The following is a 14,488-nucleotide window of genomic DNA, read 5'->3' on the forward strand; positions in this document are numbered from 1 at the left end:
GCCACAGTCCCGGTCACTTCCCTGGGAGTGGCACTTGGCGTCCGCCTTACTGTGGGCGCTTGGTTAAGCCCCTCCCATTAAGGGTTAAGCCCAGGTCCCCCTTTGGTCCAGTGGGTTCACTAATCCCGCTCACTGCCCATACACCGGTCATGAGTATTACAGTGGGCCATGTAGTCCTTCTGCTCTGTGTAACCTCGCCTGCATTACTGATTGGCATCGTGCTGCCTATGCACAGCGCAAACAGAATGTAACCAATCAGTGGGGTGGGTGGGGTTATATACAGCTTAGCAGTCAGAGAAAAGCAGTGATTTGATCAAAACTGCAGCAAGCAGCCCATTAAGTAATACACCTGGCATTGGTTTTCTTTGGTTCTTGCTCCTCTCTATTCCTGAGATCCCCTCTTTGCTGTATGTGAATCTAGTCTTTTTAACAAGTAGGTGTGGTCTTTAAAGTAGAAAGGGAAAACTTGAGGACCACACCCAGTTGGCTAAAATACTTATTTTATATAAGGGACCATATTTTAGGAATAGAAAGGCACAGGAAAAAAAGAAAACCAAAGCCAGAGTCAGGAAAACAGCGGCATTTATGCCAAGGAAAAAGTAATTATGTACGTTATAGGTACTTTTTAAGTTAGTAATTTACCTTTTGGAATTTTGCAGATCCATTCTTCTTGTGAGTTGCAATTTAACGGCACCAATTGCATATCCGCTCCATATGCGGCACAATTAATTGAAACATCATGGGTATATGTATCATGCCAAAAGGATGAGAAAACCTGTAAAGAGTAAATGCTGAATAAATGCAAAATACAATGACATTGAACCTTTTGTAAGCCAAATGGATATTTTTTTAAACCAAACACCAATAAATCATTAAAAAAACCCTACTTTTCTTATTTTTTAACTTGTCCTCAGTAGGATGTGATTGCTCTGCACTGTTTGGATGAAGCTGGCACTTACTGGGGACCCGTCCGACCATTCCCAGGAATCTTTCGAAGATGGATTCCGTTTATTGAACCCAATCCAAAACATTCTTTTTCCATCGCTGCAAGAAAAGCAAAAACAGATCTGATAGTCATAAGATTAATCGGCAAATGAAAAGTTTGACTTCACCAATTTTACAGTTTAAAAGAGAATGTCAGCTATAAAAATGTAATTTCACTAAGAAAAAAATAATCTTTTCAACACTTTGTAGGCATCTTGGTCCCAGGAGTCATTCTTTGGTATACGTATAAAAAGTCTTGGGGCAGTAAAAGTGATGACATGCCATATTTATGTTGCGGGCAGGGGACAGACCATGGCAAGGGGCTGCTCGGGACGCTCGGGTCCAGGATCGTGGCTATGGCTCGAGTGGCAGCCGGATCCGGGCGCGAGCAGCCGTCAAGTGAAAAAGAGGTTATTTACAGGGGGAGAGTTTGTCAGTGACGCCACCCTTGGGTTACGGTGATGGATGGTGACACCGCTGCTGCCTTGGTGTGGGAACGCCTGGGGCTGATAGAGCGGGGCAGCAAGGTGGAATCCCCTCCACGGGTAGGCGAGGTGTAGTCCCGGGGCCCTGAAGATGGTGAAGGTTTGCAGGGAGCAGTCTTTAGGAAGGGACCGGATAGTACCGGTGTACTCACTGTGGTAATAAAGCACACAAAGTCCGTATTGTAAACCAAGTTCGGATGCCGGGAGCCTCTGGAGGGGTGTACTTGGTTCCGCACGCGGGCTGACAGGGCAGGGGTCCTTCCTCCTGCACTTGTAGTTTCTTGTGTGGTAACAATCCGCATAAAACGGGAGAAGTCCGCTCCCTGTGTTGTGTACGGTTGGAGCCGTTGCCTGCGAAAACTGACCCGTGGGATCTCTGTGGGCTCTGGCGGACGCCCTATGCCCCGCATTGGGCTTTCGTTTCCCTCTCTGGGCTTGCTGGTGGGACAAGACGTGGAATCTTGTCCCCGGCTGTCTAATTGACAAAGGGCATGAAGCAGTCCTCGCCCTGGGGTCCAGGCACCCCGACTGTGCACGGCCTCCGGACCGGATTCCCGCTGTCGGCACCGGCAGGCTACAAACCTGCCCACTCCACTTAAGGTCTCCCACGACCGGTTATCCATCGCCTGTGGCCCTATTCTGCCGTCTACCACCTTGTCAGATCAGATAGTCCGGTAGTCCAGGAGCTACAACCCCCGGCTACCACTCACTCCTCTCACTTCCTCACTCCTGACTAATCTGATGTGTTCCCTCCCCTTGACACCTCAGGACCCTCTAGGTGGGCGTTCCCATCTGCCTGGTCCCGCCCACTGGTGTGTCCCTATTGTCCTTGGGGGGTGACTAGTCTTTTGTGGCTGGTGTTACCTGTGTGTGGTGTTGTGTTGGTATGCCAAGAAGAATGGAGGCCTGCACCTGGAAGATTTGTGCAGTCTCTGGGACAACCTGGTTTTGCCACACCAAGGTGATGTTTTGTCCTTGGAGACGTCACATCATTCACATTTTGTCTGGTAAAACTGAAGTCCTCCTACACTTTACATAGCTGGTGGCTGAGTAATGGCTCGGCTGAACATTCCGCCGGCAGTGATCTTGCCCAATTCTTTGAAACTCAGGAACACTCATTCTGATGAGCTCTCGTGTGTTCTCTTATCTCTTAGAGAACAAAGGGCTCAACACTCCAAAATCAGACATTCCGTATCTGACATTATTTGTCCAGAGAGAGTAGTGGCCTCCCATTCACATTAGACTGTTGGCCAATGCTCTTGATATGAGCAATTTTGACCATCATTGTTCTACTGTCAAAGAGCAGTCTGCCAGTTTTCATGAATTTCCCCTTTGTGTGCTAATACCAAAAGGATACTCTGGTGGGTCCAAGTTCTGAAAAATAAATGTCCCTAAAGGTCTTACAGAAAACAACACCATTTGGAAAAAGGACTTTGGAGCCAATCACTTTCCACTACTTATCTAACGAGATGATTGGCCAATAACCCTTTAGACCTTATAAATCAAGTCTTAGGTGTGCAGTTATAACAAAGATTTCCATTCGATAAAAAGTGAATATGCGCATGTCGCGGGCGGGGAGGAGGGTGTCAGCACACCGCGCTCACCCCTTCTGCTCGGGTCCGGCAGTTGCTCCTGGTGGCTCGAGCTGCGGGCCGGATCCCGGGGTGTCTCGAGCGACGCTCCTCGCCCGTGAGTGAAAAGGGGGGTTGTTTGTTGGGATTATAGTTCGTGACGCCACCCACGGTTGTGGTGATGGCACCACCGCTGCTCAGTGTGAGGGTCCCGGGGATGGTGATGGGAGCAGCCAGGTGTTGTGTTGCCCCTCCGTGGGTAGGGGTTGGTGATCCCGGGGCCCGGTGAAGAGATGTAAAGTGTAGGGCCTGGAGGGCGCAGGGACGCGGGGGCAGCGTTGTGCCTTGCGGCACTATGGTACTCACTCAGCCTGACACGGACACAGTTTGTACGGTAAACCAACGGCTGGTAGGACGGTCCCACAGACGGCTGCACCTGCACTCCCGGTAGGTGGCGGTGACTTCTCTCTTCCTTGCACCTGTATGTCTGGTGGTATCGGTGGATTCCCTCCGGTTACCCGCTCCCCGACTGCAATCTGGGCCGGAGGAGCTCTACACTTTGCCCGCAGGCGCTGGCCCTGGGGAAACTGGTGCCTTGGCGGTGGCGGTGTCTCCCCGTTAATGGTCGGGCTGTTGCCGTCAATCGGGACTTTGTTGTTGGGGGATCTGCGTCCCCGTCACTGACGGATTCGGCAAATTGGGCGACTCCTAGCCTTGCCGGGGTCCGAGAGGCCCCTGCCCTGGTGCTGACTGTCCTTCGGAACACTGCTCCAGACCACCGGGCACACAGCCAACGGGGGTCCTTCCAGGAACTTCCGAACTGTCCCACTCCGGACAGTCACCGCCGTCGCTGACCTTGCTGTTCTAGCCCTACACACAGCTGGGCTCCCAGGCTTTCTGTCCTTCTGTCACTTTGCTTGCTTCTTTACTTTCACTTCTGGTTGTTTACTCTAGCCCTTCACTGGACTTCACTCTTGCCCTCCCCGGGCTAATCTGCTGTTCACTCCTTCATGTCCCTGACTCGACTGCCTGGTTACTTCCTGCCTCCAGAGTTGTGAGCTCCTTGGTGGGCGGAGCCAACCGCCTGGCCCACCCCCTGGTGTGCATCACAGACTCCTGGAGGGAGGCAACAAGGATTTCTGGTTAGCAGGTGTGCCTACCTGGAGTGTGGGGTGTGGTGGTGTTGTTATCTGTGTCCCCTGGCTTGCCCAGGGCGACACATTCCCCCTTAGCAAAATGCAGACCGTCCGCGGGCTGCCGTCCTACACCGGTTTTATTTTTCTGTAAAAAGGGGATAACAGGGTTAAACAAACATGCATAACATTTTTAATCAACTCTTCCCAAGACGGGAGGCACATTTTACTTTTAACGTTTCAACGGTGTACGGTCACGGTTTCCGCTCTCTCCCACCCAAGCAACCTGGCCCTGATGCTGCCCCTAAAACCCAGGCAGCACCCCTTGACCCACAGTCCAGCACAAGTCACCCGAGCGGGATCTGTCCTTCCCCTCCAGAGGGTAGCCACCGGTCCCTTTGGTGGCTGGGCCCTGGCCTGCTCTGCTCAGGGCCCTCCCTCCAACCTGCCTCTCCGGAGGCGGCATTGCGGAAACGGTAACGGTACCCAACATATTTACAAGCCACTAACGTTTGTGGTTGCCCTGCAGAGTTCACGAGCTTGTCCATGGCTAGTTCCCATGCAAATAAACTTAAACGGTCCCCACGGGGACAACGGTGCCGGCTCCTGCCGGTTGCTAATCACTGCAGACAATCAGGTAAACTTTGGTAAATCATTTTTCATTTTTCAAAACTTTCAAACTTTTTCAAACAACAACTTCAATGATGGTCCCAACGGGGACGGTGCAGCGGGCATCCGCTGCCCTGGAGGCGGCTACCACCGCATGGTGTCGGCCCACTTCGCGACCGAGCGGTACATGGGATTTTCCTCCCACTGGCAGTTCAACCCCGCACCGCTGACAGCCGTTAGGAATGGCGGCGGAGGCGGCATACTTGGGACCTCTTCCTCCATCAACGACATCCCCTTCGGACCTCCAACCGCGGTGCTGATGTCTGTCTCCCACTCAATCAGGGCCGGCTCTGGGGTTTGGGTGGACTGATCGCGACGCGGCACGGCTGCAGCGGCCCCTTGCTCACGGGCCCCTACTACGGCAACCATCCTTCGCATCTCTTCTTTCCAATCCATCAACTGCTGCAGGCTCTGCGCCCTCACCTTCACGCAGAATCGGCCCAGCTCCCGCTCCAGCCACGCAGCGGTCCCGGCGGGGAGCTCACCCGGGCCGCAGTCTTCAAAAGCTACTCCGCCTCGTTTCCCCCAGAGCTTGGGTACTCCGGTGGCGGGCATTCTCGCACTCCAATTCGAGGACGCTGCCATTTCTCCATTCGTGTCCCCGTCTTTTTAGCTGCGTTGTTACACGCGTCCAGCCGCCATCGCGTCCCCCTTAGCTCTTTTCGGCCCCTCCTCTCTCGGGGCGGGGTTTTGGCCTCCGCGCTTCTACTGCTCGAGAAGACGCTCGAGCGGGAACTTTTCGCGCCAAAGATGGCGGCTTCTCAAATTTTTCTGCCGGATGCCTCCGGCGGTAACAAGGCGCACCTCTACCTGACGGCAGAGCGGTAAGATCCTGTTCGTGACGCCAAGTTGTCGCGGGCGGGGAGGAGGGTGTCAGCACACCGCGCTCACCCCTTCTGCTCGGGTCCGGCAGTTGCTCCTGGTGGCTCGAGCTGCGGGCCGGATCCCGGGGTGTCTCGAGCGACGCTCCTCGCCCGTGAGTGAAAAGGGGGGTTGTTTGTTGGGATTATAGTTCGTGACGCCACCCACGGTTGTGGTGATGGCACCACCGCTGCTCAGTGTGAGGGTCCCGGGGATGGTGATGGGAGCAGCCAGGTGTTGTGTTGCCCCTCCGTGGGTAGGGGTTGGTGATCCTGGGGCCCGGTGAAGAGATGTAAAGTGTAGGGCCTGGAGGGCGCAGGGATGCGGGGGCAGCGCTGTGCCTTGCGGCACTATGGTACTCACTCAGCCTGACACGGACACAGTTTGTACGGTAAACCAACGGCTGGTAGGACGGTCCCACAGACGGCTGCACCTGCACTCCCGGTAGGTGGCGGTGACTTCTCTCTTCCTTGCACCTGTATGTCTGGTGGTATCGGTGGATTCCCTCCGGTTACCCGCTCCCCGACTGCAATCTGGGCCGGAGGAGCTCTACCCTTTGCCCGCAGGCGCTGGCCCTGGGGAAACTGGTGCCTTGGCGGTGGCGGTGTCTCCCCGTTAATGGTCGGGCTGTTGCCGTCAATCGGGACTTTGTTGTTGGGGGATCTGCGTCCCCGTCACTGACGGATTCGACAAATTGGGCGACTCCTAGCCTTGCCGGGGTCTGAGAGGCCCCTGCCCTGGTGCTGACTGTCCTTCGGAACACTGCTCCAGACCACCGGGCACACAGCCAACGGGGGTCCTTCCAGGAACTTCCGAACTGTCCCACTCCGGACAGTCACCGCCGTCGCTGACCTTGCTGTTCTAGCCCTACACACAGCTGGGCTCCCAGGCTTTCTGTCCTTCTGTCACTTTGCTTGCTTCTTTACTTTCACTTCTGGTTGTTTACTCTAGCCCTTCACTGGACTTCACTCTTGCCCTCCCCGGGCTAATCTGCTGTTCACTCCTTCATGTCCCTGACTCGACTGCCTGGTTACTTCCTGCCTCCAGAGTTGTGAGCTCCTTGGTGGGCGGAGCCAACCGCCTGGCCCACCCCCTGGTGTGCATCACAGACTCCTGGAGGGAGGCAACAAGGATTTCTGGTTAGCAGGTGTGCCTACCTGGAGTGTGGGGTGTGGTGGTGTTGTTATCTGTGTCCCCTGGCTTGCCCAGGGCGACACACGCACACTCTCGACCGGTGGTGGTGATGGGTCCTTGGAACCCTTTCCATTGTGAAACGTAAGGAATAAGACAGCAGTTAGGACGATCTCAGAACGAATTGTCAAACGTATCCTAGGTAAGTAGATTGCACCGTAAGAAATTCTACAAGAAGTTGTGGCTTACTTGATGGTAAAAATCAAAGTGGCCAAAATTATTGCCGATAGGGTCCTGCGAGATAAATTAAACAGGTTTTACCAAGATAAATAGTCATCCCCTTTCTATAGGATAGGGAACGCTCAAAACTTTCAAGCGGGCACTTCCTCTTGAATTCTGGTGCTCGTATCATAGGGTGAATCCCAAATATCAGTAACAAGATAATTAATCACATAAATTACTTGCCTTCTCTTTAGATTTTAGTCCACATTTTCATAAATAGTAGTCATAAATATGACTTTCCCAAACAGCGTGTCAAGGTTTGACGATGCAAACCGAAATGCTTCATCTTTGTGACTGCTATTTATGAAAATATGGAATAAAATCTAAAGAGAAGGCAAGCAATTTATGTGAGTGCTGATCTTAGCTTGCATCAGGATAGGGTACAGGGAAAGACAGTGGTTGTAGGACGGCACGGTGGATCAGTGGTTAACACTGCAGTCTTGTGATGGCTCAGTGGTTAGCACTGCAGTCTCGCAGCGCTGGGGTACTGGGTTCAAATCCCACCAAGTACAACATCTGCAAGGAGTTTGTATGTTCTCTCCTTATTTGTGTGGGTTTCCTCTGGGTACTTCAGTTTCCTCTTACACTCCAAAGACTGATAGAGAAATTAGATTGTGAGCCCCAATGGGGACAGTGATGATGCTATAAATACATGTTGTAAAGGAGTGTGGAGATGCAAATAGACGTTTGCACCATGCAATCCTTCATCTTCCCCCAGTTAAAAAGAATGTGAAAATTTGTGAAATATGTAATACATAAACACACTGATACTAGAGATAAGTTTACCTCTTAAACATGGACTTTAAAAAGTCTCCTACAAATTTTTCTTCTTCTATGTTGGATAAACTAACGAGATGAGCTCCAAAATCTTGGCACAGATCTTCGGCTTCCTGCCACGTTCTTTTTCTCATCAGTTTCTCATGATGGAAGACCTGGTTAAAAAAAGGCAGAAGTACAGTAGAGCATTCAGATGTGTGCACATATGAGAGCTATATAAGGCACTGAGATCACACTCGCTGGACTTCTTCTATACCGCCCCCGTGCCAGCAGCTGGGCTGCTCGGATCCGGATCCGCGGTGGCTCGAGGGGCGTCCGGACCCGGGGGTCTCACGGCCACTCGAATAGAAAAAGGGGGGTATTTACAGGGGGTATTGTATGGAATAGTTTGTGACGTAACCCGTGGTGTGTGGTAAGGTGGAGTACCACCGCTGCGGCTGGGAGTACCCGGTGGTGATGGAGTGGGCAGCCAGGTGTTTAACCCCTCCACGGGTAGGGGGGATGCCCCAGGACTCGGTGATGGTGACAGGGAGATGCCATTGGGGAACTATGGGTCACTTGCGTACTCAGTCCAATAATGCTGACACCGCCAACTGTAGTAAACCAAAGTTCTGGACACCACTGCCGCTGAGGGGGAGCATGCCTGGGTCCCGTTTCCGTTGGTGTTGCCTATTGATCTGTGACCTTTCCATTGGCACCTTGTTTCTCTCTGGTTAGTCCCTGTAGCCTGAAACTAGTTGGGTCCCACTCCCCAGTATGGCTAACTGAGGAAGCTTCCTCTCAGGGTTCACGCTTGGGATTTCTTGGACCGTATTTGTGGAAAGTCCTATCCTTCTCGTTGCGCTAGTGTAAGACCTGTTAACATTTATATATATATATATATATATATATATATATATATATATATGTTAAGAGACTGTTTGGTGGACTTCCTTGTGTTATGCTGCCACCTGCTGTCAAAACAGAGAACAGCGGGCAAAAGTCCTGCTGCTCAAGTGACTTGATTGAGTCTGGAACAGGAGGAGGAGGAGTCTACATGTGGCTGTTTTGCAGAGAGGAGTGTGCTGGAGTGGGCTGTAAGATAGAAGGCCTCAGTCTGCCCTGTTTTTCCGAGGTCCAAGTACCTTAGAGTGTTGCGTGGTGTCCCCCCCAAGACACAGATCCAAAGAGGCTGGATGTGGAGCGAGGAGCCAGGCAGCACGTGCAAGTTACAGACCCGGGACAAAGACTGAACTTTAGAGGTGTCTGCCAGCGGAATACGGGCCCCAACGGTGACGAGGTACCCCACGCTGAAACCTGCAGTTAAGTGTGCACACTACTTTTAGTTAAGGACAGATAGGAAAAGACTCTGCACTGTGTTATACGAGTAAGGTAACAAGGACTCTGCGTTTTTTTGTTTAATAAGGATTTCTGTGTTTTGCTTTTGGGAGTACAATCTGAGGCTTCCCACCCTTGACAAGTTATTCAAAGTAGTTGTATGTATATTGCATTATCTCTACTGCTGTGCACCTTTCCGGCTTTTCTCCCCTTCCCACACTTTTCCTCTACCTGTGTTGTGCAATACATTATTAAATTTGCATTGATTAACCCCCGTGGTTCCGTGCAGTCCTTGCGTATCCCGTTACCTGCAGGTTATTACACTAGTACCCCGATTTTAGAGCAGGTGGAGAGCGGATCTTGAAGTCTCCGTTCCCGTCAGGTATAGTGTCAGGTTGCCTGAAGCTACTCCCTGACCTAGGGTCCATGTTCCCCGTCGTGCCCTGGTCCCAGCCTGATGATGGTACAAGGCCGCCGGCTGTCCTCCACGACAATTCCGTGCCCCTTGTCACGATCCCCTGCAACCAAAGGTCCAGCTCCTAACAGGCCCAGACCAACGTCTGCTACCTGGTACTTCCAAGGAACCCAGCTCCTGACCTCCTCTCTCTTTGACCTCCAACGCTACACTCTTCCTTTCTCTGACTGACTCCTGACCTCCCCTTAACCAACCCCCCAAGTGAGCGACCCTATTCTACTCTGGCCGTCCACTGGAGTGTCTGGTGGGTGTGGTTCAGAGTGTTCCTAGGATTTTGATTAGCTGTTCTTTGGAAACACCATTTGGTTAGGGACCCGTAACCAAGGAGGAGGTGGATACTCTGCAGAAGGGCTGATTGCACAATACCCTGTGACGACCTGATAGGTCAGGGAGTCACACTTCCTCTGTACCATAAACTTAAATCAGATTTATAAAAGTGTCTAACACATCTTACATTATAGGTATTAGAGGTATATATTTGCAGGTCTGACAACATTGAATCTTCCGTTTTAAGACAGTTTTAGGCCTCTCTCACACTCATGTGAAAATCACGCAGGTGCCGCGAGACACGTATTTACCTTGCGTGTTGTGTTTGGTAAGTACGTTTCTCTGGTACGTGCGGGACACGTGTGCTATCCGAGATAACACACGGAGAACCAGTAATTTACATACTCACGTGGTCCTTAGTGCTGTCCAGGATACTGATCTTCGGCTCCAGCTCCGCCCAGTCCCTGCTGACGCTGCTTCCGGCCGAGCGGAGGGGGCGGAGATCAGCGCCCGTGACATCACGCCCACCTCCTTAACACGCTCATAATGAGCGGCGGTCGGCATCAACTGTTTGCAGCGGAAGATTCAGCAGGGCTGGTGGAGGTGAGTATGTGTTTTTTTTATTTTATAATAATGACAAGTGTTTCTCTGGCGCGTGTCACACGGGACTGCATCCATACTACATCCGTGTGGTACGCGTGCGGGCCATGTGACACCCGTGATGCCGGAGGAAACGTGGACATGTCGGCCGTTTTTGAACACACACAAATGTACAATCCACACAGACACACGTTCCGTGTGGATTTACGTTAATGTGCCTGTTACCATAGGGTAACATTGGTGTACGTGTGTACATGTCTCCGGTACGTGAGAAAACTGCCAAACACGTACCGGAGGCATGTACGTGTGAAAGAGGCCTTAAGGAAATTTGTCAAGAAAGCCTAAAAAACATCTAGCATGCCCATTTTGAACAAAATTATTCTAGGCCACATCCACCATAAAGTTCATTTTAAGGGTCATTCCAACCAAAAATCATGGTGTCTCAACATGGACTGGGGATGGTCCGGCATGAAGTAAAATACACAAAAAAATGGGTCACACCACGACAAGATGTACAACGGGGACACTTTAACAATGGTGGGCCCTAGTGCTATTGAGAGGGAAGATGGACACTTTCTCCACTTGCCTGCTGCTGTACCCTACACTCCTCACCAGTCCCTATACAGGTTCCTCACCTGTTGCCGAGCCGGAACCTGAAGCCCTGAGATGATCCTACAATAGTCCCTGGCTAGGGAGTGGGCAGGTGAAAGACGCTAGCCCCACTGCTGCACTAAAACAATACACCAGGGAAGGAAGACAGATGGGGGAACACAACAACAGACTTCTGCAGTCAGAATTAAGACTTCAGTCACACCAGCAACTCCAAAAGAGAGTTTCAGGTGCTCCTTCCACCTCTAAGACCAGAATCCAAATGAATCAAGAAAAATTGGCACACTTTGCTGGTAGCTGAGGGTTTATAAAGAGACTGGGAGTGGTCCAAGCCGGAAACACCTGACCAGGAGTCTAAGGGGCACTTTGCACGCTGCGACATTGCTAGCCGATGCTAGCGATGCCGAGCGCGATAGTACCCGCCCCCATCGCACATGCGATATTTTGTGATAACTGCCGTAGCGAACATTATCGCTACAGCAGCTTCACATGCACTTAACTGCCCTGCGACGTCGCTCTGGCCGGCGACCCACCTCCTTCCTAAGGGGGCGGGTTGTGCGGCGTCACAGCGACGTCACACGGCAGGCGGCCAATAGAAGCGGAGGGGCCGAGATGAGCGCAACGTAAACATCCCTCCCACCTCCTTCCTTCCGCATAGCCGGTGAAGGCAGGTAAGGAGATGTTCCTCGCTCCTGCGGCTTCACACACAGCGATGTGTGCTGCCGCAGGAACGAGGAACAACATCATACCTGCGGACGCACCGACATTATGAAAATGAACGACGTGACACAGATCACCGATTTTTGACTGTTTTACGCTCGTTCATCTTCTCTCCTAGGCTTTACACGTTGCGACATCGTTACCGGCGCCGGATGTGCGTCACTTTTGATTTGACCCCGACGATATCGCAGGTACGATGTCGCAACGTGCAAAGTACCCTAAGCCTCTCTTACCCAAAGGAAAGAAAACCACAATAAATAGCAGAGTCTCACCAGGTAATGTGAGACTCAGACCCAGAAACTGTTACTAATCTCCTATAGCAGAGAGATGACTGTGACACATGGTTGCTGATTGTAGCAAAATGGTGTTTCTTTTTACAGTTTTAACTCTGCCTTAAAGGGCTAAAACAGCTCTACTCTACCAGATGCACGACCGACATCATCCCATCCATTCCCTATTTAGGGTCCAGCACCAGGGATACCTAGGGTCAGGTATCCGGCTCGGGACATAGGTGCGGAACCTATCTAGAGTGGTGAGGGACCCCAGAGACCAGCAGTAGGTTTGGTCAGGGGTCACCATCCTCCTCTTCCCTAGACACAGGGTTTCCCTTCCCTTTAGCCATTCACTTGGTACTTCCCCGTACCTAGCGTGACAGACACGGAGACTGAGTGAATGACTTGCTGACAGACTGGCAGCACAGGTATAGTAGAGTCGGAACCTGTATCTATCTATATAAAGAGGCCTCGTGCGTGCCGTGTATTAGTGGAAAGGTGTTCAGTGTTTCCAAAAAAAGACTGGGGATTGTAGCTGGTATGTGTCCGGGCCCCACTCCCAACATATATGCAGGTCCCATTAGTGGGTGGGACTTACATCTACTATATGTTCATGGTTGTTGTGCAGTGTGCCATAATTTTAGGAGGTGACACTGCCCCTTAAGTGCTGCAGGAGTCGGCCAATTGGTGTATACTGTTTCCTCATGTGATATTCTGCAACCAACAAGCTTGTTGCCTCCCCATGAGCAAATTGTTGAACTACAAAGCCTCTGCCATCCCTGAGGGGGGAACCACTCTGTCATCAAGGGCCATTATACCCTATACTCTTAATGAGGCGCACTACCATGATATCTTTTATAAAAGGGATATTCCACTTTACACCAAACAGGGGAAACCCACCCTATTACAGGCCATCAGTGAATAATCCTGGAGACCTTTGGTCTGAATGCAATACTTTATACTTATTGTTACCTTATAGCAGTGATGAAGATGTGGCTCTGAGTCCCAAGATGGTGCACAAGCTGAGTCCATATTTTCTTCCGGGGGGTTTGGTCCTCTCTCTACATCGGTTCTTAGTGGTCTTTTACACAAGGATTTGGCAAGGAATCCATTGCAGTCCTTCACGGCCCAGCGACCCAGAGAAAGTCCACTACTCAGAACAACACAACCTCCATTACGACCTAAAAATATCTCATACAGAAATTACGGGCATTAGGGACATCTCCTATATTTTACAAGGACTCATCTTTTAGACACACTCGGAGAATTATTGCGCCGTGTAAGTAAACTTAAAGGGAACTTGTCAGCTGTAATATGCACCCAGAACCACGAGATTCCCTTGGCTAGTCGGCCCCCCTTAGCATGTAAGCACACCCCTGTGGCTGTGCTAACATGATATTGAATGCGCAGTATCAGCGATGGTATGGTCGCGATCACCTGCTGCCACCATGCCTGTCTCTGGATTTTGGCTCAGTACGCATGATCCCCAGACTTCCGGTCATGTGCACTATGAAGCTGAGTGTACGCATCCCGACTTCAAACTGGTGTAGTGCGCATGACAAGAAGTCCTGGGGACTTCTGATCATGTGCACTGACCCTAAGACCAGCGTTCTGAGGCGGTGCAAGGGACACAGGTACACGCGTCACCAATGATGACGCTTGGCAATGGGCAATGAAAAGAACGTTAGCACGTCCCTGTGGCGAATGAGCGCAGGAACTAACACCCTTGCGTCCAGTCCCTGCGCTCATTAGCATATCATAAAGGATCTTTAGAGATACTCTTTCGAAAGATCTCTTTATGTATGCTACTAGATACAGGGACGGTTAGGCAGGGATTAGCAATATACACCCAGAACTACTCGTGGTACTGGGTGCATATTGGACCTGACAGGCTCTTTTTAATTATTATTATTTATTATTATAGCGCCATTTATTCCATGGTGCTTTACATGGGAAAAAGGAATACATAAAAACAAGTACAACAATCATGAACATTACAAGGCACAGACGGGAACAGGAGAAGAAAGGAGCCTGCCCGCGAGGCCTCACCCTCTACAGGAGATGGGTGAGGGGACAGTTGGTGGGGACAGAGCTGGTTGTGCAGTGGTGTACTGGTTTGAGGGTTATTGTAGGTTGTAGGCTTGTCAGAAGAGGTGGGTCTTCAGGCTCCTTTTGAAGCTTTCCACGATAGGTGAGAGTTTGATATGCTGAGGTAGAGCGTTCCAGAGAATGGGGGAGACACGGGAGAAATCTTGTATGCGATTGTGGGAAGAGGAGATAAGAGGGGAGAAGAGAAGGAGATCTTGTGAGGATCAGAGGCTGCATGCAGGTAGGT

At 51.2% G+C, this 14,488-nt stretch overlaps 1 protein-coding gene across 1 annotated transcript in view; it reads right to left on the bottom strand.

Moving 5' to 3' along the window:
• PLA2R1 (phospholipase A2 receptor 1) overlaps window positions 1-14,488 on the bottom strand; it is an 86,196-nt gene that overhangs the window by 31,264 nt on the left and 40,444 nt on the right. The window contains exons 11-14 of the mRNA XM_075318826.1: window positions 13,126-13,334; window positions 7,903-8,048; window positions 960-1,044; window positions 643-775 (exon numbers count right to left, since the gene is read on the bottom strand). Coding sequence (XP_075174941.1) covers window positions 643-775; window positions 960-1,044; window positions 7,903-8,048; window positions 13,126-13,334 — 573 coding nt within the window. The remainder of the gene's footprint in view (window positions 1-642; window positions 776-959; window positions 1,045-7,902; window positions 8,049-13,125; window positions 13,335-14,488) is intronic.

The sequence above is a fragment of the Anomaloglossus baeobatrachus genome, chromosome 7 (genome assembly GCF_048569485.1).
Source record: "Anomaloglossus baeobatrachus isolate aAnoBae1 chromosome 7, aAnoBae1.hap1, whole genome shotgun sequence".
Lineage (NCBI taxonomy): Eukaryota > Metazoa > Chordata > Amphibia > Anura > Aromobatidae > Anomaloglossus > Anomaloglossus baeobatrachus.